Below are 24995 nucleotides of genomic sequence, written 5' to 3'. Positions count from 1 at the left end.
TTCAAATTTATGATCTGTGTGTATGAAATGGGTTTGAAGAATATATAAAAAACTAAAATTATGACTGTACCTTGTAAGCAGATCAGTAACAGAACAGAAATGAGTTTACAGAATCTTTTACCGCCAATATTCAGTTATAAAATGTTGGGAATCACTTCTATAACTAGAAAAATAAAGATAGGTTGTAGGTTTAACAGTGAATTTTTAAGGATCTGAAACGTTTCAAATGACATAATTAAAAAACAAGCATAACAAGTGCAATATTATACCAAATAAAAAAGAATAATAAATGCTTTGCATAAGTATGTACTCTTATAAAAGTACAGTATGTTGCTCTGAAATAAGTACATGTATACAGTCAATTAATTCAGTCTTGGAAACTAATTGGATTTTAAACTGCTATGTCAGTCACTATATGATGACATCCCTTCTATGACAGACCCAATTTAGTTCTAGTTGATTCATTTACATATCCAATCTATTACAAGGCATAGTATGCTATTCCAGTTTCAACCACTGGCTGCAGAAATATTCTCACAATACATTTATTGATTCCCCTAAAACGAAGAACTTGGCTGAGTTACAGTTACACTGCTTGTGAGAAATACAGTATGCCATATTTTGGTTTGTGCCTTGTGTAGTTATGATAAATTTCTGGACTTTTTGAGAAATACACAACTATAATTTAGTTCGCATCCCCTACGGAATCAATAAATTTCAATACTTTTTTAATATTGATCCTTTAATTGGTTGGTCATTTGAAACATTTTAGACAGGTCAGCCTGTGAATGTACATGGAAAAATAGATACAATATTGCTAATAGCTGACAGTACATTTTCAAAACAGATTTGCAGTACTGTATATCAACTTTCTTAAGGTTCGTTCTGTTTACAGACCTGCATAGGTAACAATCCATTTCCTTACGTATGGTATTTCGAGACTGAAAAACTCAAACATAACAATAGTCAATATTCCTCACCTTTTCATTGGTTATACTGACAGTGCAGTAATTAAATGTACTGACAATTGTCATTGAAACAAACTAGGAATTCTGGAATAATGGCCTCAATGGCCAAGTCTGATCAACTAATAATAAGCTTCCTCATGGTTTCACAAGATTGTGAATGATATTTTGCTGTGAGTGAATCTCCTGCATACTTTTTCTGTATAACCTAGCAAGGTGATGATCACAGTTGCACATGAAACAAAGATATTGCATTCATGGGAATGCAGAAAGAAATGTGACCACGTTTGGAAAGGTAATCACTCAAAATTTGGTCCCATAGAAAGAAACAAAAGGTTCATGAATCAAAAGTACAATACGCTGCAATTTTGCTAGTAACAAAATGGTAATTCTAACTGTTCATTTCCTCAGTATATCACTTTCCTCTTGCCCTACTCTTCACACAAAGTCACCAAACCACTTCTTCGTGAAATAAAGCTACTCTTTGGGGTAATAACACCACTTTCTACACTGACTCTACATCACGAAGTGTATCATTGAGCAATTTACAACATACGGTAAGATGCACTCGCTTCGCACACCTGAAATCAAAACGTATTTTGGAGGGTCTAATATAGTATTCATAGCTCCAAATGAAAAAGCTTCTTAAATACTGTACTAGCAGCTACAAAAGAAATAATTAAGTCACTTCAGTAAAGAAAGTACATATATCACAATATTACCTGATGATTTTTTAATGGATTGTTTTCAATAATTCATACCTTCCCATTGTCTCTGGATTATTCTAAAGTCTGAATCACAAAAAGTGAGTCGATTTGAACAACCTCAGGAGGGAGGCTGCTGTAACTAGCTCACTTGTAAGTTTGTTTTCTTAAAAATTTCCAATTGTGAACTGCACGTAACAATAAATCTCACAGTGGTCATATAGACTACGCCTTAATAACAATTATGGCTATAGTAACTCTGAGTTACACAAGATCCTTATAAACCTAAGTTGTCACAAGTAATTCAATCACAGACAATGACACCTCTAGGGGTAGTAGTATGATCCCTGCAATCAACGAGAGTACTTCTTAACACTTATCCTCCTTAATGCTTATCTAATCATGACATTAAACGTGTGACACACTGATGACGTGACTGGAAGGACGAGAATACCCTCTTGAATTCCTGGCAGATGCCCCAGAGTGAGATGAAGAGTTCTGCCTTGTGGCTGACCTGCTCCCCCTGGAGGACGACGACCTAGCGTGCGAAGCCGATCTCCTCTTTGAAGCCGACCGCGTCCTGAATCTAGACGACCTCTTCCTGGAGAGGGACCTCGAGCGGCCACTGCTGCTTGACCTCTGCTGCAGCTGCTGCAGGGCATCTTCCTTGCAGGAGGAGGAAGAAGATGACTCTGCGGATGACACCCTCGTGTCGGCACTTGGTGGGACGGAAGGAGGCTGCAGGGGAGTGATTGCTGAGTCCTGGAACAAACATTTGCAGAAAAAGGGAATTATTGTGTTCACTTTGTCCGGGTGGCTACAGAAAGGGTAACTCTGAGGTCTCTACTGATGGGAGAATAGTTACTAAATCTAGAAAATCTACTGTTATATTATTATAATCATTATTATTACTATTTAGTAGATAAACCCCTATTCCTTTGAAACAACCCTACAGGGGCCATTAACCTGAAATTCAAACTTCCAGAGAATATGGTGTTCATCTAAAAGATTACAGAGGGAATAGTAAATGTAATTTTAAAGTTTTGCATTGAAATTTTTTGGACATTACTTCTGAAGGGCCTCGACAGCACACCCAAGAGTCACTGGAAATTACAAATGTCTGTGATGGCACATGCCTTCTGAAAGTAGCTTTCCATGACATTCTAGCTTTTGTAAGGGTAATTTTGAATTTTTATCCCTGCGCTAAAATTAATCTCTACAGCTGTTACTACATGAATTAAATAATTTGAGAAACTCAGTTACAGTAGTAAAGAAACTACGTAATTAGTGCATGTTTTTTTTCCAGCCTCATCTGATTATTGAGAGATAAGCTCCCACCTGCTCCAGAGCTAAAGTCTGTCATTTTGGAGTAACCAATACTATAATTGAGATTAATCCTCATTAGCTGAAGCTTATAATGTTCACCACCAGCCAGATATTGTAATTCATATGCATTGTCTGTGGATAGGTGCCAGCAGTCCCAAAGAGCGGATTCTTAGCAGAGGCTACTATAGTCTTGTTCTTGACTGGTTAAAATACCACTATACCAAGACAAGAAATCCTGCCCTGTTGGCAGCCTGCATGATGCATCCTCCGTTTCCATTCTATTGCACAACTCACCTCACACGGTATCAAAACTGATCTACAGGTGGCACTGCTGCTGTGTTCACCATGAACAGCAGAGGCCAAGAAGGAAAGGCCCATCACATCCTCGACACTTCTGGAGTCACCATAGTCATCGGAGCAAACCGACGAGATTTCCATGTTGTCGTGCCTCTCTGGGATCTGGACGCAAGTATCGGCTGGACATTGTTCCCCTACACACACATCTGGAAGATAAATTAAATGAAATACAAACTGAATACATCTGATAAAGGAGGAAGTAGGAAGTTGAGGTTTTTAAAGAGAGTACCTCAGAATGCATACATACACCCTGACATGAACAACTTTGCTACATTGAAAGAAAATACTATTGAATATCAAATTTTCATTTATCAGAACAGTATCTAGTAACTTGGTAAATCAATAGTTTCATGAATCTGATTGACAAGACTAGACACAAAACTGCCTTTTATCCAAGTATTTTTCTTTTAACAAACAGATCTAATCTGATTCAACTTACAGATATGATTACTTGAACTATGGGACAAGTAAGGAATCAGAATGTAATTCTATGACTACCATCAATTGAAAATCTCAGAGAAGAAATAATTATACAGAAGATAAGCATATAAAACAGAAGAATGCATAGAAGGGATATTAATCCTCTCTTCCCTCTAGGGCATTTTAGAAAGAAGATGAACAGTCCAAGTACTGTATCCTCTTCCTTGGCACCCAAGTACAGTGCTTTGTCACTTCTACTGATGTGCATCAATAAATAGTTTCTGATTTCAAGAGCATTTCTCTACATCTACTCCAACAACACAGACACACCTATCTCAGGGAGAGGTGACATAATGGCCCGAGAAGCTGACTGTTGTGATTTTGCTGATGAAAGAGGAGTAGTTTGACTAGAATGATGAGACACTCTTCCTGAGTGACTAACTCGTGTTTTGGCTGAGTCAATCACAGAACGCAGCACCGAACAGGCAGCAGCACTGCTTGGAACAGAAGCAGAAACAGCAGTGCTTGTTGGCTGATGGACCGGAGAGATTGGGGTGTCTGGAACGGGCGATTCTGACCAGCCGTCGCCACAAGATGCGTCAGTGCCAGCAGGCTCAGGTCTGGGTACAACCATAACCTACAACAGGTGGAGGAAGATTGGGGTCTTAAAACACAACTGTTGTGTGCGGTTGTTTAATGAATCCTGTAGTGTACGTGTACAATGTTTGTACTGGGCACAGCTTCCAAGTAGATGTAGAGGGATGTATTGCAGTTTACCACTGTTTGTTCATTCACATGTGGGAGGTTTTTGTGTGCAGTGATGACTGATATCACAATCTATGAGCAGTGTGTTAAATTTTAACAAAACACATATTAAACTTTGTGATAAACATAGTTCCTATCCTCCCCACAAATACAAACAGCATACTGTAAACTAGTATCAATGGGAAAATAATTATTAAAATTACAATAATGTACTAAAACCCATTCTCCTTTTGGTATAAGTCACTTGAGAGATATTTTGAACTCCTGTTATGGCATATGTTGAAGGAACTTTTAATGTTTCTTATATATTTCTTTTTCTTGTTCAATCATCAAAAGTACTTTGAAATGACAAAAATGATGAATACAATCTTTTAAATTATATACAAAGCCTAAAGAATTTATACTTTGTCAACTTGCATCTAATTTGTGGACTGTAATTGCCATATAGTATACACTACCATACTGTATAGTTCTAGCTCATATATACTAATATGGAGAACATGAGTAGTATATTATACTATTGTATATTGTCAAGTGGTATTTTTAAACATTTTTTTCTACCTATGGGTAATCTATTATGTCCCACATGAAGAATTTCAAAAGTTATAAATGAAAAGGTTATCAGTCATCACTGCTGTGTAACTGAAAACATTTACAAGCCAATGAAAGGAAAGTGTATAGGAAAGTGTGAGTTGAGTCATCCTCTCATATGTATCTGGGACCCAAGAGAATACAATACTAGCTTTCATAATTTCATTCTCAGTTTTTCGCTTCATGGAATCACAAATAATTAGCTAACACTGGAAAGAAGGCTGGGACCTCTTGTTAAATAGTAGTTACCAGAAAGTTTCAAGGACTCAAACTTCATCAGCAAGATTTCTATGTAAAAAGGACCCCAAACCCACCTGCGAAATGCTGCTACCTCTAGCATTTGCAGAGGAAGGAGGAGGCGGCAAAGGATCTTGAGCCTCTATGTCTGCACCAGAGGTATCCTCCGCCACATCTAGCTGCAGGACGCTCTCCTCGCTGTCGCTTAGCTGCGGATGTATATTTGTTTATTAGTTTCCTGAAGTAAGGGACGGGGTCTGGAGTCCAACTTAAGAACAAAAGAGGAGTTGTACTCTTAAATGGGATGTTCGTTTTGTACCAAAATTAAATTTCCTAAGAAGGTATGACCACAGGAAATAAAGGAGAGAAGAGGATATATTAGAAGTACTCCAAGACAGTATTTTGTGGGAGAAACTGATGATACCAAAATTAATGGTGGCAAAACATAAACACTGGGACAAGATAGACAACATTTCAATAAGTGAAAGGATAAATAATCACATTATCCTGTAAGATCGGTTAAGCTAAAAAGGGGACCTCATTCACTAATCTAGTACAAATCTAGTATAATCTACAAAGAAATTGAATTCCCTTTAGACAACTGGATGAATAATGAATGAATAAAGGAAAGAAAAGAGCAAAATAATTACATACAACTAAACAATGAATAACTAAGCCCTTTCACCATCTATATATATATACTTCCGGGAATTTCCAGCTAGAATCTACAGTTCTATAGCTCGTTTTCAAAGTGGAGTGTAGGCTAGTAAGCTCATGTAGCCGATGATTTGCTTTCTAGATACGTTTCTCTAGAAAGCTTTACTTCAAGATTATTAGAGTCTAGTCTATTTGTTAATGTTCCTCTAGCATCAAGCTTTGCTCCTAGATTACTAGGGTGTATTCTATAGGTTAATGTTTCTCTGGCACCTAGGAATACTAGGGTGGCAGGCAGGAATGTATAATAATTTAAAGACTATTAAGCCTATGGTTAATGAGGAAAAGATATATAAAGCATTGATTAACCTGATTTTATTCAATTACATCCTTTAAACAGCTAACTGTTAATGCTAATTACGAATACCAAGAGATCAATTCATCATCTGCAATTCTATCAAAGCGAAACATTATCTTTGCAGTACGAGACTCAATACTAAGAGGAGAAATGTTAGACCTACTGTATATATATATATATATATATATATATATATATATATATATATATATATATATATATATATATATATATATATATATATATTATATACTTTGCAGTATGGAAATCAATACTAAAAAAGATACATTAGACCTACTGTTGTGTGTATGTATATACGTACTTCTGTGGTATGGAAGTCAATACTAAAAAAGATACATTAGGCCTACTGTTATGTGTATGTATATACTTCTGCGGTATGAGGATCAATACTAAAACGAGAAATATTAGGCCTACTGTTATTTCAAAGACAACTTCGTCCATTGGTAACACTGTCTCAGTACTACCAGAAAACTGCGGTTAAAAGAAGGACATCTATAAGTGTATTAGTTTGTCCCTCATTTGCATATATTAAAACAACATGCTTAAGAAGTTATGTTTACTAATATATTTTTAGAAACACAAGCTTTTGTAAATATGGTATTTTCGAACCTTTTGTAAAAGATCACAGTTTTACTTTTTTTTTTAAGGAGGGAATTTTACTGTTTATTATGTAATTGGACTATTTTCTAAGTGTGATTTTTTTCGAATTAGTTGTAAAAGGCACAAGATTGAAATTATTTTCATTTATTCCTGTGAAATTTTAAATGGTTCTCCAGTGAGTAAAAATATTCATTGATGTACGTATTTTATCAGGTGACAGAGTTTAAGATAATATATTTAATAATGTGAATTTTGAAATGCTTTTCATTTTAGTAAATTTATTCACTGATGTATTTAAATGTGACACAGATTTAAGCTAATATATTTAATACCGTGAATTTTGAAACGCTTTTATATTCAGTAAATATATTCAGTGATGTATTTAACATATGACAGAGATTTAAGTTAATATTTTTATTACTGAGAATTTTGCAATACTTTTCAATGCAGTAAATGTATTCATTGATATATTTAAAATGTGACAATGATTGAAGTTAATATACTGTAAATTTTGAAATGCTTCGCAATGCAGTAACTATATTCATTGATGTATTTAAAATGTGACAGGGATTTAAGTTAATATTTTCAATACTGTGAATTTTGCAATGCTTTTCGAATTTCTAAGTGGTTCTCAATTCAATAAATATATTCATCGATGCCTTTAAAATGCGACAAAGACTGAAGTTAATATATTTAACACTGAGAATCTCTAAGTGGTTCTCAATTCAGTAACTATATTCATTGATGTATTTAAAATGTGACAGAGATTGAAGTTAATATATTCAATACCGCAAATTTTGAAATGCTTTTTAGTTCAGTTAATACCTTCATTGATGTATTTAACATGTGACAGAGATTTTAGTTAATATATTTTGAAATGCTTTTCAGTTCAGTTAATACGTTCACTGTTGTATTTAACATGTGACAGAGATTTTAGTTAATATATTTTGAAATGCTTTTCAGTTCAGTTAATATATTCAGTGATGTTTTACTTCGAATGCCGTCAAACATTTCAACAGTGAATAACTTTGACACCCTGTGGTCTTCTTCAGTGAAGTAGCTAATAAGTCTTGTATATAACCTGAATAACACCTCTCTCTCTCTCTCTCTTTCAATCCTTCACCTGGAGTAAAATTGTTAATGAGAGATGAAGGGAAGGTAAGTCAGGTATGAGAATCAGCTATTAGGTATTATGGAAACACAGAGAAAGTAAGCGATAAAAAAGTCTACATAACAGAGATAGCATGACTTATATCGTTACACAGAAGCAAGTCCATTTATGTAATAAGACACGTGAACAATTTTTTTTATTGCTATTATATTCAGAAGACGAAGCCCTATATCCATATGGAACAAACCTACTGGGGTCACTGACTTGAAATTCGAGCTTCCAAAGAATATTATTATTATTATTATTATTATTATTATTATTATTATTATTATTATTATTATTATTATTCAGAAGATGAATCCTATCCATATAGAAGGGGCCTACAGGGGCCAATGACTTGAAATTCGAGCTCTCCAAGAGTATTATGGCATTCATTTGAAAGTAAGTTACAGATTACAGGAAATACACAAAGAGGAGATCGCTTATCAAAAAACCAAGATAAACCAACAAATAAACAAATGAATAGATAAAAAATGTCAGTAATTTATTAAAAAACAGAAAGAGAATTATTTTAGGCTCGTAATGCACTGCAACTCTTGAGGTCACGAGGGCAGAAGTGACACACACATAAGGCACAACAAACTTCAACGTGCATCAAATATGACACTTTGGCACTTACGACGTATCCGTAGAACTTCAGGATGTCCATTTTACACATTGGGCAGGTACGATGTTCCAGCAGCCATGGATCGACGCAGTACTTGTGGAACTGATGCCTGGAACGTGGAACAGAGAGAGAGTAAGAGAGAGGATATAACTTTTTGATGATATTGACACGTTACACATGGAGGATCTACTATACGCACACGTACTCACGTGAAAATCAAGCACTTATTTGAACGTGGTAGATAAATGTTACACTGACATGAGACAAACAAACGTTTAATTGACATGTGACAGAAATGGGACAAACAAACGTTTAATTGACATGTGACACAGAAGTGTGACAAACGTTTAATTGACATGTGACACACAAATGTGACAAAAAAACAAACGCTTTTATTGACATGTGACAAACAAACGTTTAATTGACATGTGACACACAAATGTGACAAACAAACGTTAAATTGACATGTGACAGAAATGGGACAAACAAACGTTTAATTAACATGTGACAGAAATGTGACACATAAACATTTAATTTAAATGTGACACAGAAATGTGACAAACAAATGTTTAATTGACATATGACAATCTAACGTTCAATTGACACGTAGCAAGGAAATGTCTAATTGACACGTGAAAAACAAACGTATAATTGACATGTGACACAGAAACGTGGCAAACAACGGTTCACTTGACACATGGCAAACAAACGTTTAATTGGCACGGGACAAAGAAACATCTCATTGACACATGAAAATCAAAGTTCAATTGACAAGTGACACGGAAACATGACACACAAACGTTCAATTGACACATGACAAACAAACGCATAATTGGAACGTGACCCAGAAACGTTTGACACGTGACAGACAAACGTTCAGTTGTCGTGACCAAAACCGTGTAATTGATACGTGACAAAGAAACGTTTAATGGACACGTGACAAAGAAACGTTTAATGGACACGTGACAAAGAAACGTGCAATTCCAGTGACCCTGGTAATTGTGACGCCTGGTACCATACATTTAATCAAAGACAGATAAAGGCAAAAAGATGACCATTAACATAACAAAAGGCAAAAGACTTTAACATAATAACGCTACAATTTGACAAACAATTTCCTCCCATCGGGCTGACTGGTGCAACAAGGAAATGAAACACTCGCTAGATTGAAATTAAAACTGGAGACTTTATTAATTAAAAAAAACTGTCAGCGAAAGGATTTTTTTCCCCTCGTTTATCTGGTGCTTTTTCATAAAGGGAGAAAAACATGAAATATATATATATATGATATATATATATATATATCTATATATATATATATTATATTCATTATAATTATATTATTATATATATAATATATTATATATATAGATACAATTGAATTAAATGTTTTAATTCAAGTAAGAAAGTGTGAAGAGTCGACATTTTTCTTTATAAAAATTCTTCTGCTGATGCTATAGTGCATCTCTCTCTCTTCTCTCTCTCTCTCTCTCTCTCTCTCTCTCGCTCTCTCTCTCTCTCTCTCTCTCTCTCTCTCTCTCCTTGAACCTTCATATTCATAAATTTTAACTGAATTATGAAGTGTCAGGAATTGACTTTTTTTTCTTTAAAAAATCCAGACGATGCAATAGTGCAGCTCTCGCTCTCTCTCTCTCTCTCTCTCTCTCAACCCACCTGCACGGCAGAATACGGATGGTGTCGGAGACTTGGTAGGGCTCGATGCAAATCGCGCAGCACTCATTGTCACCCGTTACCTCCTGCGAAGGAAAAAAAAAATAAATAAAAAAATAAAACAGTCTGAGATTTGTAAACAACCAGTTGTCCTGCTATTTTTTTTTCTTTAATGGATCAAGACAAACAAACACCATTTTCCAACTGACCTTTCCAGATCATTGTCTATGTCATTGATTGATTGGTTAAATCTTACTGGCGTGGCCACGACGAGATTATTGACACGCCGTCGATACGACAGAAATATTACGTCACAGGGGTAATTTTGAAAAGGCATACTTTTCCTCCCTCAAGAGAAACTGAAATCAGATCTAATTCCAATGCTGGCTTTATTATTATTATTATTATTATTATTATTATTATTATTATTATTATTATTATTATTATTATTATTATTATTATTTTTTTTTTTTGCTCTATCACAGTCCTCCAATTCGACTGGGTGGTATTCATAGTGTGGGGTTCCGGGTTGCATCCTGCCTCTTTAGGAGTCCATCACTTTTTTTACTATGTGCGCCGTTCACACTCTTCTGCATGAGTCCTGGAGCTACTTCAGCCTCTAGTTTTTCTAGATTCCTTTTCAGGGATCTTGGGATCGTGCCTAGTGCTCCTATGATTATGGGTACAATTTCCACTGGCATATCCCATATCCTTCTTATTTCTATTTTCAGATCTTGATACTTATCCATTTTTTCTCTCTCTTTCTCTTCAACTCTGGTGTCCCATGGTATTGCGGCATGAGTGATACTTTCTTCTTGACTTTGTCAATCAACGTCACGTCTGGTCTATTTTGCACGTATCACCCTACCTGTTCTGATACCATAGTCCCAGAGGATCTTTGCCTGATCGTTTTCTATCACTCCTTCAGGTTGGTACTCGTACCACTTATTACTGCAAGGTAGCTGATGTTTCTTGCACAGGCTCCAGTGGAGGGCTTTTGCCACTGAATCATGCCTCTTTTTGTACTGGTTCTGTGCAAGTACCGGGCATTCGCTTGCTATGTGGTTTATGGTTTCATTTTTCGTATTGTACTTCCTACATATGGGAGACGGGAGAGATGTTATTTCCGTCTGTCGTTCTTTGAACATATCTAATTCTTAGGGCCTTATCTTGTGTCGCTGTTATCATTCCTTCAGTTTCCTTCTTGAGCTCTCCCCTCTGTAGCCATTGCCATGTGTCATCGCTGGCTAGTTCTTTAGTCTGTCTCATGTATTGTCCGTGCATTGGTTTGTTGTGCCATTCCTTTGTTCTGTTTGTCATTGTCCTGTCTCTGTATATTTCTGGGTCTTCGTCTACTTTTATTAGTTCTTCTTCCCATGCACTCTTTAGCCACTCATCTTCACTGGTTTTCAGATATTGCCCCAGTGCTCTCTTCTCGATGTTGACGCAGTCCTCTATACTTAGTAGTCCTCTCCCTCCTTCCTTTCGTGTTATGTATAGTCTGTCCGTATTTGCTCTTGGGTGTAGTGCTTTGTGTATTGTCATATGTTTCCTGGTTTCCTGATCTATGCTGCGGAGTTCTGCCTTCGTCCATTCCACTATTCCTGCGCTGTATCTGATTACTGGCACTGCCCATGTGTTTATGGCTTTTATCATATTTCCGCCGTTGAGTTTTGACTTGAGTATCGCCTTGAGTCTCTGCATATATTCTTTCCTGATCGTTTCCTTCATCTCTTGGTGTTTTATATCCCCTCCTTCCATTATTCCCAGGTATTTGTATCCAGTCTCATCTATGTGTTTGATGCTGCTCCCATCTGGTAGCTTTATCCCTTCAGTTCGCGTTACTTTGCCTTTTTGTATGTTGTTGTTATTATTATTATTATTATTATTATTATTATTATTATTATTATTATTATTATTATTCAGAAGACGAACCCCAATCGTATGGAACAAGCCCACCATATATAGGCCACTGAGGTGAAATTCAAGAAATGACAATGCTACTTCTACAAACTGGACCTTGTTCTTTGTAGCAGAACTGCAGTAATGACCAAGAACCTAAGCCCTGGATCAACTGCAGATGATTTGCCGAGGCAATACTATCATTATTGTATCAAGTTCACGATGGGAGCACTTTAGCACTTTGTTTAAATTGCTCAAGTTAAAAGAGGCACCTTGAAGTGTTGCGAACGTCAAGTGTCAGAGACGAGGACTTTAGTGGCCTTCGCTCGAACCCACTTGCAAAAGCGTGGTGTGTTTATTGCGAGGGCACCAATTGATGCTTCTCATTCATGAGCTGAAACGGTTATAGTAGAACGAGTTCAAATGGAGAGTTACTACTCTTGGCGAAGGTCTTCTTCTAAGGCAACAATTTCCTCATCAAACTATTTATTCATGCGATCATATACTTCAAACTTGTTGGGTCTCGAAGATGTCAATTTTAACGAGGTCGCATTTGTTTCAATATATGTGGACATATTTAGCTTATATTATAAATATCTATAATGAATTAGGTCCCTCAAAAATCGTAACTCTTGCAAGGCTATACAGCTCAGTCTTAATTAACAAAATAGGATGAAATGCACTGTACACTCTTTTCCAAATTATCAATATTGTTTCATAAATATATTGTCAATCGAAAGTTGACGATACAGGACTGCAATAAAAAAAAAAAAACCTTTCGTAAATTTGATCAAAACTAAACAAATTTAAAGCTTCAGTAAATTTAATCAAAACTAAATATCAGTTTAAAACCTCAATAAATTTGATCAAAATTAATATCAGTCAAAAACCCCAGTAAATTTCATCAAGACCAAATATCAGTTTAAACCTCAGTAGATTTTATCAAACCAAATATCAGTTTGAAATCTCAGTAAATTTTATCAACACTAAATATTAATTTAAAACTTCAGTAAATTTTATCAAAATCGAATATCAGTTTAAAACCTCTGTAAATCTGATCAAAATTAAATACCCGTTTAAAACCTCATTAAATTTTATCAAAATCAGATATAAATTTTAAACCTAAGTATATTTTGATTAAAATTAATACCGGTTTAAAACCTCAGTAAATTCTATCAAAACTAAATGTCAGTTTAAAACCTCAGTATTTTATCAAAATTAAATACAAGTTTAAAACCTCAGTAAATTTGATCAAAATCAAATATTTAAAACCTAAGTAAATTTTGATTAAAATGAATACCAGTTTAAAACCTCAGTAAATTTTATCAAAACAAATTTCAGTTTAAAACCTCTGTAAATTAAAAAAAAAAATACCAGTTTGAAACTTCAGTAAATTTGTTCAAAACTACACAATAGTTTAAAACGTCAGTTCATTTGATCAAATCTAAATATCAGTTTAAAACCTTAATACATTTTATCAAAACTATATTAAGATTAAAACCGCAGTCAATTTTACCAAGATTAAATACCAATTTAAAACCTCAGTAAATTTTATCAAAATCAAATATCAATTTCAAACCTAAGTAAATTTTGATTAAAATTAATACCAGTTTAAAACCTCAGTAAATTTTTCCAAAACTAAATGTCAGTTTAAACCCTCACTAAATTTTATCGAAACTAAAGTTCAGGTTATAAAACCTTAGTCAATTTTATCAGAACTCTATTAAGTTTAAACCCTCAGTAAATTTTTTCAAAACTAAAAATATGACTAAAACCGAAGTAGGGCATTATATCAAGACTAATCACAGGATCCTTTACTTACCTCTAGTTTTACGTAACGACACTCATAAGTGAACTACCCGATGAATGAAGGACTGAAAGGCTTATAAATATATTTACCTTGTCTCCGGATTTCAAATTTCTGACTGGGATCTTCGAAAGAGCTTTTTTGGCCGCGTTGCACAGATGGCGCTGCAAAAAAAAAAAAGGGGGAAAATGAGATTATAAAGTTTGTTTGGCAGATGCGAATATGAGTGAAGATGGCACTTCATAAGTATTGGTAAATACTGTGCCATTTACACTCACAGTATATGGCATTGCATATACAGTGCTATGGCTGTAGATGACCCTGTATATGCAAATATAAGCATTTATAAGCAACATTTGTGCATAAAAATAAATAATTTTCAAGTTCAGTGGGAAAATAAACATAAGATCATGGTGGGTAATAATTTAATCCCCATTTTTTCATGGAATATAATTATATCATCATTTTATCATAGTCTCTCTCTCTCTCTCTCTCTCTCTCTCTCTCTCTCTCTCTCTCTCTCTCTCTCATTAGCAGTTTCAAAGATATGTCCTCTCTATTATTCCTACTGCAACATGCTTCATTGCTACTATACGGTGAGCCGTTTCAAAGAACGTCCCTCAGGTTACTACTATTAACGAACGAGCCGTTCACAAAGCACATCACCCTCTAATTGCTACTACCATTATACTAGAGGATGAGGCGTTTCAAAAAGTAGCTTTCCAATTACTACTAACAATACGATTATCGTTATTGTTAGGGCGCACTCACCGCCAGTCTATCCTTCGCGTGAATATACCGGAACCTCTGGATGTAATAGAAGATGAGCCAGGCTAAGGATATCATCATCAGGATGATGAAGGACACCGAAACGAACAGCACTGACGTCCTGCGAACAAAGAAATATAGGAGGTTTAGTGTCACAAACAGCTCAAAAGGAAGTAGGACTCTTCACAATGCACGTTGGAATACACAGGCGTTCACTGATTTGTGAATACCTCTGGAGAGAAAGGATGAGTATTATTATCGTGTTTTGTTAAAAATAATGGCAGAATTCACAGAATTTATTCTATACAAAATTCCTTCAATTCTCCTTATGATTTGTCTTTCTGGCACAAAAGATAAGGAGGAAAGGATTTTGTATAGAATCAATTCTGTGAATTTCGCCATTATTTTTAAAAAACATGTTTGAAAGAAATTAGGGTCTGTTTCCAGCATACCCAATTTTTATTTTCATTATAATGATACTGTAACATAAGTATAAATCACAAGGAAAACTACATTTGTTGAAAAATGCATAATATTATAATTATAATGCTGTTACTTAAGCAAAAAGCACAATAAAGAAAATGACAGCAGCGTCCATTGGCACGTTTACGGTCATACAAGATTAGATTTTCTTGAATTCAAAATCATGAAATTTCTTCCCATGAATATAGCTAATTCACTTTACACAAACACAACACACACACACACACACACACACACACACACATATATAATATATATATATATATATATATATATATATATATATATATATATATAAGTATAACTGAATCACGAAAGTTTGGAACGTGATAGATCCATAAATAAAGGTATAAGCCACGAAGGAAAAATAAACAATGGAGTTTCTGCAAGATCTTTCAACTCTACGTCCTTTACTCAGCAGACAATCTGCTGAGTAAAGGACATAGAGTCGAAAGATCTTGCAGAAACTCCATTGTTTATTTTCCTTCATGGCTTATACCTATATATATATATATATATATTATATATATATAGTATATATATATATATATATATATATATGTATGTATAACTGAATCACAAAAAATTTGGAACGCGAGGAATATATAGATAAAGGCAAGAGCCACAAATGAAAGGGAAACAATGAGAGTACTTCTGCAAGGCCTTTCGACTCTTGTCCTTGCTTAGTAAAGGACAAGAGTCGAAAGGCCTTGCAGCGGTACTCCACTGTTTCACATTCCTTCGTGGCTTCTGCCTTTATATATATACTATATATATATATATATATATTTTTATATATATACTTTATATGTATATATATGTATATATATAAATATATATATATTATATATATATTCCTCACTAATATTTACCATCATTAGGACAACTCATAAGAAAAAACACTGTAAGGAAAATGACGCCACCAAACAAGAGACACCATTAGCCAAAGCGGATACAAAACAGTGCGGTATTATCATATCTCATTACTATCATTAAAAGATAGAATTCCTTACTTACTGAAGCATTACTCCTTCACTTTATAAACACTGAAGATGACACTCGTCAAAATGAGAGACTTCTTCTCCTTGTTTTCCTTGATAAATTCAGGCAAGAATGTTTTCCTCTATGCAATAAGAACCGGGCAGAATTTGTGATTGTCGTTCTTCCAGTCAATATTCATGATCGCCAAATAATATTTTATAAATATACACTAAAATCCATATGGATTTCAGCAGTAATGGATTTGCTTGCAATAAAATGCACACTATATTATTATTATTATTATTATTATTATTATTATTATTATTATTATTAATTGATCATCAAATTATATTTTACAAATATGTACCAATGTCAATAAGTATTCCACCAATAATTTATTAGTTTATAATAAAATGTACAATGTATTATTATTATTATTGCTATAATAATAATTATTATTATTATTATTATTTATTTTTTATTTTTATTTATTTATTTATCTTTTTGTCTATCACAGTCATCCTATTCGACTGGGTGGTTTTTATAGTGTGGGGTTCCGGGTTGCATCCTGCCTCCTTAGGAGTCCATCACTTTTCTCACTATGTTCGCTGTTTCTAGTAGCACGCTCTTCTGCATAAGTCCTGGAGCTACTTCGGCATCTAGTTTTTCCAGGTTCCTTTCCAGGGATCTTGGGATAGTGCCTAGTGTTCCCCCGTGATTATGGGTATACAATTTCCACTGGCATATCTCATATCCTTCTTATTTCTGTTCTCAGGTCTTGACACTTATCAATTCCTTCTCTTTCTTTCTCTTCTACTCTGGTGTCCCAAGGTATTGCGACATTAATGAGTGGTACTTTCATCTTGATTTTGTCAATCAAAGTCACCTCTGGTTTATTGGCACGTATCATCCTATCTGTTCTGATGCCATAGTCCCATTACTGTTATTATTATTATTATTATTATTATTATTATTATTATTATTATTATTATTATTATTATTATTATTATTATTATTATTAATAATATTATTATTATTATTAATATTATTATTATTAGTCACAAGACGAACCCAATTCATATGGAACAAGCCCACAACGGGAACCATTGACTTGAAATTCAAGCTTCCAAAGAATTATGGTGCTCATTTGAAAGTAATCGAAGGTAACAGGACATACCGAAAGAAGAAATCAGTGAAAAGAAAAATAAATGAATAAAATAATAAATAAGCTGATGAAAATGTAAGTCAATCTGATTTTTCATTTCCAGTGTTTTAATTTTCTCTCCAAGACTTCAATAACATATTTGAGTTTGACTTGGGAATCAAAATTTTTGAGAGAGAGAGAGAGAGAGAGAGAGAGAGAGAGAGAGAGAGAGAGAGAGAGAGAGAGGTCAGCCGCGGATAGTATATTCACTTGAAAAGTAATAATGACATATTATGCTGTAATGAACAGAAATAATGCATAATTGCACCAGGTAATATTATGCCCTAGTTTGCATACCAAATGTCCAGTAGTTCGCGAGTAAGAGCGGTTATTCTGCGTCAGAAATCTGTATTGCAAAAGTCTCATGAAAATCCGATTCCCCTCGCCTCTCTCTCTCTCTCTCTCTCTCTCTCTAGAAGAGTTATCAAAAGGGAGGGAACTCTCTCTCTCTCTCTCTCTCTCTCGCTTCCTCTCTCTCTCTCTCTCTCTCTCTCTCTCTCTCTGGAAGAGTTATCAAAGGGGAGGGAACTCTCTCTCACTCTCTCTCTCTAGAAGAGTGACGAAAGGAAAGGGCAATGGCTGGGGTCGGGTAGCTCCAACGGTTGTCATGACAACCTCTCTCTCTCTCTTCTCTCTCTCTCTCTCTCTCTCTCTCTCTCTCTCTCTCTCTTCCCCACCTAAACACTGAACAAATGCCATCATGCATTGTGATACGAGTTGATCTCTCTCTCTCTCTCTCTCTCTCTCTCTCATCCTTACCCCCCATCAAACGATCTCTCTCTCTCTCTCTCTCTCTCTCTCTCTCTCTCAGTCCTTCCCCCCATCAACGACTCAGGTCATTCACCGGAAACTCTCTTTGCCTCTATAATGAGGATAAGAGGAGCTTCTGGCGAAATAATTCATCATTGTAATCAATAGGTTTGTCATTATTCTTGTTTCCCCTCTTCGCCAAGACCCTTGAGCAGTTTTATCCTGAAGGTGACAGATTGACTGACTCCTTTCCTCCAGCAGATAAGTCATGCTTTCAAGAAAGATGCTTCTTCTGGTCTGATAACAGCCTCTGAGTTTCCAGTACAGATCAAGAAACGTAGCTTCCAGACTGGACTATGCACCAAGAACTTGGTCACTTGATTCACTGAGAGGAAGAATCATGTACATTAAGAAGCTCTGAACATAGGTACCTCTCTTGGAATAGATAACAGTCACTAGGGTTCACAGTCCAGATCAAGAAACGTAGCTTCCATACTGGACTATGCACCCAGAACTTGGTTACTTGATTCACTGAGAGGAAAGGTCATAACTATTAAGAAGCTCTGAAGATAGGTACCTCTCTTGGACAAAGAACAGTCACTGGATTTCCAGTCCAGATGAAGAAACGTAGCTTCCAGACTGGACTATGCACCAAGAACTTGGTCACTTGATTCACTGAGAGGAGAGATCATGATATTAAGAACTCTGAAGGAAGGTATCTCTTTTGGACAGAGAACATACTGGGTTTTTCAGTCCAGATGAAGAAACGTAGCTTCCAGACTGGGCTATGCACCAAGAACTTGGTCACTTGATTCACTGAGAGGAAAGATCATGTCTATTAAACTCTGAAGGAAGGTATCTCTTTTGAACTTGAACTGGGCTATGCACCAAGAACTTGATCACTTGATTCGGTGAGTAAAATGTTCAGTTTCTCAGTTCCCAGCTATATAATTCATATCACAGTCTCGCATCTTAAATCATCAGTCTCGCTTAATAATTCTAATGCTTCCTCTTTTATGATGACGAAGTTAGCAGTCATGCTTAGTTAACCTTCAAGCGTGAAGATTTGACTTTTTAATCAGTCAACTACCTTATCAATTTTTACACACGCACTTTTTAATTTTATTGCTATCACTTGTTTTATCAGTGACCCTGATGACACGGTAATTCTCTCTCTCTCTCTCTCTCTCTCTCTCTCTCTCTCTCTCTCTCTCTCTCTCTCTCTCTCTCTCTCTCTCTCTCTCTCTCTGTAAGTGCGCACATAATCTGTTGTGTTATCTTGAAGTTAAGAAGCATGATACAAGAATTATTCCAGGAGATAAGGCACGTGAACAAGAAGCCACTGACAAGAGATTTGTTGCCAAACATACAATTTCTGAGAGACATATTTCACAGAGGAGCTACCTCAAACAGTTCTTTTGTAAGATTACTATATTTCTCGAGGGAATAAATTCCATGGGCCAAGAATCTCAAAGCCAGGTTCTTTTAAGTCAAAGAAGGTGGGTAACTATCATTCTGAAGAGACACTATCAATATACGACACATACCAAAGAATGGTACTTTTTCCCCGCTGACCTACGCAGTGAATCATGTATTCATCGGGTAATAAGCGGTTTAATATACTATAAATAACTGCCCAGCAGATACATAGCTCACTTCTAGTAGGAACAGAGGAACAATGGCTATGAATATAACGCGCCTAAATCATTAAATATAAAATCTAAAGTATACTGTTTACAAATGCATACCATAACGGTACCCTTTACATTATAACTACGCATTAGCCTTACGTAACTATTTCAAACTACGGTTACACATTACTAAACAAAAGTGCAATATACTATAGTAGATTCACATCAGCCGTGCATTTGATGTCTAGGCCAGTCCCATACGACGCTGCTGCTTGGCTGTTGATAAGCCATTGACATGGCTGGAAATTCTGTCTCCTCTCGCGAGTTCATATAGGCAGAATGTATATTCCACCTCTCCTGAGGGATGCTTTAGAAAGACATATCGCTCAGGAAAAGTGGGAACATAGTACATCCTGCCTATGTGAATTCTCTCGAGAGACTGAGAGTTTCCAGCCCTGCGATTGGCTTATCAACAGCCAATGAGGAGCGTCGTAAGGGTTGATGTGAATCTACTATATACATGTACTCTTTGCCCCGAGACGGAAGATGCTATTCTGGTTTATATCAAAACGAAATCTTCGTCTGATCTATTCCCAAGGGAACTCGCAAATCCTCGTAGCGCCTACCAAGATCAACAACTTCCTACAGCTACATCAAAGATAAAAAATCAAGCAAGTTATCTGTCACATTTGAATAAAAAAAATACAGGATATCTAAAGGGAGAGTTTCAACGTCAACGCAACGCCACCGTCCATTTACTCACACGATGACACAGTCAACGAAGACTTGTCCCCTGTCACAGATTGGGTTGAGGGCAACAAAGGAACTCTGGGCCACGTTCTTCTTGTGTTTGAGGCCTCTGTTGTTGTTGTTGTAGCATGCAATGAGAAACATATTAGAGCAGCGTTCAGAGAAACATGGGAGGGCGATGGCATTGTCTGCTCTTAGGTGACACAGAGCAGACCAGAGTCACTGGAGATGGACCAGAGTCTGACTGAGCTCTGGGACCCCCTTCCAGTGCAGAATGTTTAAAAATATCAAATTCCATATATTGAGGAGGGACACCCTTTCAGCGTAATATAGACACATACAAAATGAAGGACAAACAAGATTATGGTCATTATGAATAAAAAATAAACAAAATCATTTCTCCAGTGGCAACCATTTAATCTTTTTCCCGATCACATACATATTTTTAGATTCAACTCTACTAAATAAAATCCTGTCTAAAGGAATTCTACCAAATGTCATGAAATGTAACTGGTGAAATAAAACATTTAAAAAATGCATAGGTAGTCATAATTATAGCTGGCAAAACGTATCCGGAGAATGCCGACCTTGTCATGAGAACCTCAGGTGATTACCGTGGGGGAATCCCCGAAATTACCGTGGGGATATCTCCGATATTACCGTGGGGGCATCTCCGATATTACCGCGGGGATATCTCCGATATTACCGTGGGGGCATCTCCGATATTACCGTGGGGGCATCTCCGATATTACCGTGGGGGCATCTCCGATATTACCGCGGGGGTATCTCCGATATTACCGCGGGGGTATCTCCGATATTACCGCGGGGGTATCTCCGATATTACCGTGGGGGTATCTCCGATATTACCGTGGGGGCATCTCCGATATTACCGCGGGGGTATCTCCGATATTACCGTGGGGGTACCTCTGAACTTATTGTAACAATTAGGAAACGACTGGAGCTCTGTAGGTTAATTATCAAGACAGATATGAATATCTGATAGCTGAAATCACCATCGTCAAAGCAACACAAATAAATAAATAACTTAAAGCAAAAAATAAAAAAAATGTGGGGGCCAGTCAATCTGCTACTTCTAACACCACCAAGTGACTTTGTTTCTTAATGCATCAAACCTCAAACGAACACAAACGTAAAATTTTAAAAAATTAAAAACAACGAAACAACACGTTTATACACAAACACCCATCACAACATCGTGTAAGGCGGGGATGCGGGGTTAGGGGGGGATCGAACATTCTTATCGGTAACATCAAAAGCATACCCGAACTAGACCAGCCGTTACCGGTAACGGTCATTCGATGATGCGCCTTCTTCTTGCTTGCTTGCTTCTCCTACAGGGCCCACGTAAACGGATATCAATATCAATATCAATTTTCCGTTACCTCTCTCTCTCTCTCTCTCTCTCTCTCTCTCTCTCTCTCTCTCTCTCTCTCTCGTGCTTTATAACCCAATGTCGTTTATGCATCTTGGTACAAACGGATCTCTCTCTCCCTCTCTCTCTCTCTCTCTATCTGTGTTCTTTGTATGAATGCAGTTCATGTATCTGTGTATATATAGATTTCTCTCTCTCTCTCTCTCTCTCTCTCTCTCTCTCTCTCTCTCTCTCAGAGTGAGTCACTCAACTCCCATCAATTCGCGTCGTCTGTTGGGGGTGGTGGCCTGCGTCATTAAATCGTCATTAGTTTCCAAAAGGGAGCCAACGACGCGTCCTCCAGTCTGTTGGACGCATTTGCATATTGATATTCTCCATCATTTTCATATTTCCACACTTCACACTCAAAGGTTTTTTTGGTGTGTCTTTTTTTTTGTGTGGGGGGGGGCTTTTTTTTTTCCCTTCAGACCAGATGGGCGTGAGTGGAGTGGTGGGCGGCAGGCAGCCACGAGTTGGGAGTAATTTATGAAAGAGAGAGAGATAGAGTGAATGGCAAAATGGAAGGAAATAGCTGAGAGCAAATGAGAGCTGTTAACCATGAGAGAGAGAGAGAGAGAGAGAGAGAGAGAGAAAAGAGAGAGAGAGAGAGAGAGAGAGAAATAAACTATATTCCATGCTTCGACGATGCTTTGTGGTACCATTTTCTCTTTCTGTATAATATTGCTAAAAGAGAGAGAGAGAGAGAGAGAGAGAGAGAGAGAGAGAGAGAGAGAGAGAGAGAGAGATTTAACAGACTTAAAAATCTTCTCTATTTAACAAAACTGACCTCAAAATAAAAGCACAAATAAAAAAAAATCTAATTCTATTTCAAACTTCGTGCCGTATATATTGTCAGAAATATAAACCCAGGTAAGAACAAACCGAAGGAACTAAATCAGGAAAGACATAGCTATAGCTGGCCAAGGAATGAAGAGAGTGGGGTGTGATTCATCGCCACAAATTTAACAGATGGAGGTAAAATGATTCAGGAGGTGAAAGCAAGGGTAATGAGAGAAGCTGAAAGTGCCCAGGTAAACAGATTGTGGGATATCAACACCAAATCTATAGGTAAATATTGCTCTGAATGTGAATGAAAGGAAAATTGCTGAAAAGCTTTTTTTATTTTTTTTTACTTTTTTTTTTTACTACGGGTGCGAGTGGAGTCATGAGAAATATATAGATATGATAAAGATACAGCTAACAAGGCGCGTGACCCGACCTTCAGCTTACTCGGGACGCGTGAAAGATTCTTCCCTCACGCGTAAGTTGTAAACGTTATATTCCTTACTTTTAACGCTAAGATAAAACGTGCTAAAATCTACGGTCAAACAGAGCCTTGTTTCACTAACGAAAATGAAAATAAATACGCTATATTTTATTAGGAATAATTTTTCTGTACTGCTTAATATTCACTTTATTTATTTTTTACATTTCCGTTGTAATAAATAAATCATAAATATCCTATCCTAAAATTCCTGTACATTTAACTCAAAGCAAAACACCTTTTTCAGACCTTTAATGCTCTATCATAGACCTTTCCTAGCCCCCAACAAGGTCAACAACAAAGTAGTTTGTAGGCTTACTCCCCAAGTAAGCGCAAGTGTAGATATGATAAAGATAAAGTTTTACATTAATGAAAAGATGGATAAATATCCTGTTGTGATTTGGTCTCGTGCAGAGAATGGGAACATGCAGCTCAGCAAAATTGATGTATATCAAATAATAACTAGAGATAACAAAAAAGGGAGACCTTAAAGGAATTGGGTCACGGTAAAATAATAGCTACTGAAACAAAAGTCTCAATATACAAGAATTAAAAGTGTATGCAAGACTTTTACAGAGCAGAAAAGTCTACCTAAGTTCAGCCCAGTTTACCATCAACAGGCCAAAGTGAATACAAGACTTTATAAGTAGAGGAGAAAAATCTACTTCAATTCATCCCTAATAAAACCAACTTCTTACCAGCTTATAGCTTCCATCTGCGCACCGAGAAGCCTCGAACGAACGGGTGATTCCAGGAGGCTTCATGAAGAGGCTTGAAAAGACTTCCTCAAGAGCTTCTTCAGACTCCCAGACAAGGAGCCTTCACGAAGAGGCTTGACAAGGCCTCAAGAACTTCTTCAGAGGATTCCAGACCGGGAAAAATTGCATCATCCCCAGACCACCAGGTTCTCGCACAGCGGCTGGGCTGATCGACCGCCGCTCACTGACCATTTAATCGACTGTCAGGATTATATATCTGATTAAGAAGCTCCGAGGAACGTAAGGCCAAGGACGCGTCTCAATGCTCACTTGAGTCTCTGATGAAGGACATCACTCATTTGAGACTGATTAATTGTGCGATTATGTGGCGTCACACAGCCGAGGTCGCTGATGCTAATGCTGGGTTATTAATAAGACGTAAGATCTTACGGCAAGAAATATTTCAATAAAAATTCTATACTCTTGGGAAGCTTGAATTTCGGTTCAGTGGCCCCTGCAGCCTTGTTCCATATGAGTAAGGGTTTAGTCTTTGAATATAATAATAATAATAATAATAATAATAATAATAATAATAATAATAATAATAATAATAATAATAATGGATTCATCTTTTCTTTTCTAGCCAGGACGAAAGACGCACATAGATTTCCTTTTTGTAACAGCTGCCGATTTCCTAAGATTTCTCTTTTAGCAAATATCAGTTGACTTTCTAAAATGAAATTTTATGAAAAGATAAGATTAATGACAATATTTCGTTCTCTAAGAAAACCTTGGTATTTGCCAGATTCTCTGAACAAGAAACACTACATATATTTGTGTTTTCTGAAAAGGAAACTAACTATTGAGCCGGCTTTGTT

General features: G+C 36.3%; 1 protein-coding gene across 7 annotated transcripts in view; it reads right to left on the bottom strand.

Annotated features, from left to right (window-relative positions):
• Positions 1–1383: 1383 nt before the first annotated feature.
• LOC135213108 (uncharacterized) overlaps positions 1384–24995 on the bottom strand; it is a 115857-nt gene continuing 92245 nt past the window's right edge. For 3 of the 7 annotated variants that reach the window (XM_064246986.1, XM_064246987.1, XM_064246989.1), the window contains 10 exons: positions 20737–20832; positions 14928–15045; positions 14249–14320; positions 10451–10533; positions 8789–8885; positions 6813–6869; positions 5443–5574; positions 4103–4409; positions 3290–3498; positions 1384–2431 (listed from right to left, as the gene is read on the bottom strand). In XM_064246986.1, the coding sequence (XP_064103056.1) occupies positions 2078–2431; positions 3290–3498; positions 4103–4409; positions 5443–5574; positions 6813–6869; positions 8789–8885; positions 10451–10533; positions 14249–14320; positions 14928–15045; positions 20737–20832 (1525 nt within the window). In that variant the 3' untranslated portion in view covers positions 1384–2077. The remainder of the gene's footprint in view (positions 2432–3289; positions 3499–4102; positions 4410–5442; positions 5575–6812; positions 6870–8788; positions 8886–10450; positions 10534–14248; positions 14321–14927; positions 15046–20736; positions 20833–24995) is intronic. The other 4 variants (XM_064246990.1, XM_064246991.1, XM_064246988.1 and 1 more) reach the window with 3 other exon arrangements.

This window comes from Macrobrachium nipponense, chromosome 42 (genome assembly GCF_015104395.2).
Source record: "Macrobrachium nipponense isolate FS-2020 chromosome 42, ASM1510439v2, whole genome shotgun sequence".
NCBI lineage: Eukaryota > Metazoa > Arthropoda > Malacostraca > Decapoda > Palaemonidae > Macrobrachium > Macrobrachium nipponense.
The sequence above is the reverse complement of the archived record's forward strand: the minus strand, read 5'-3'. Positions and strand labels throughout refer to the sequence as shown.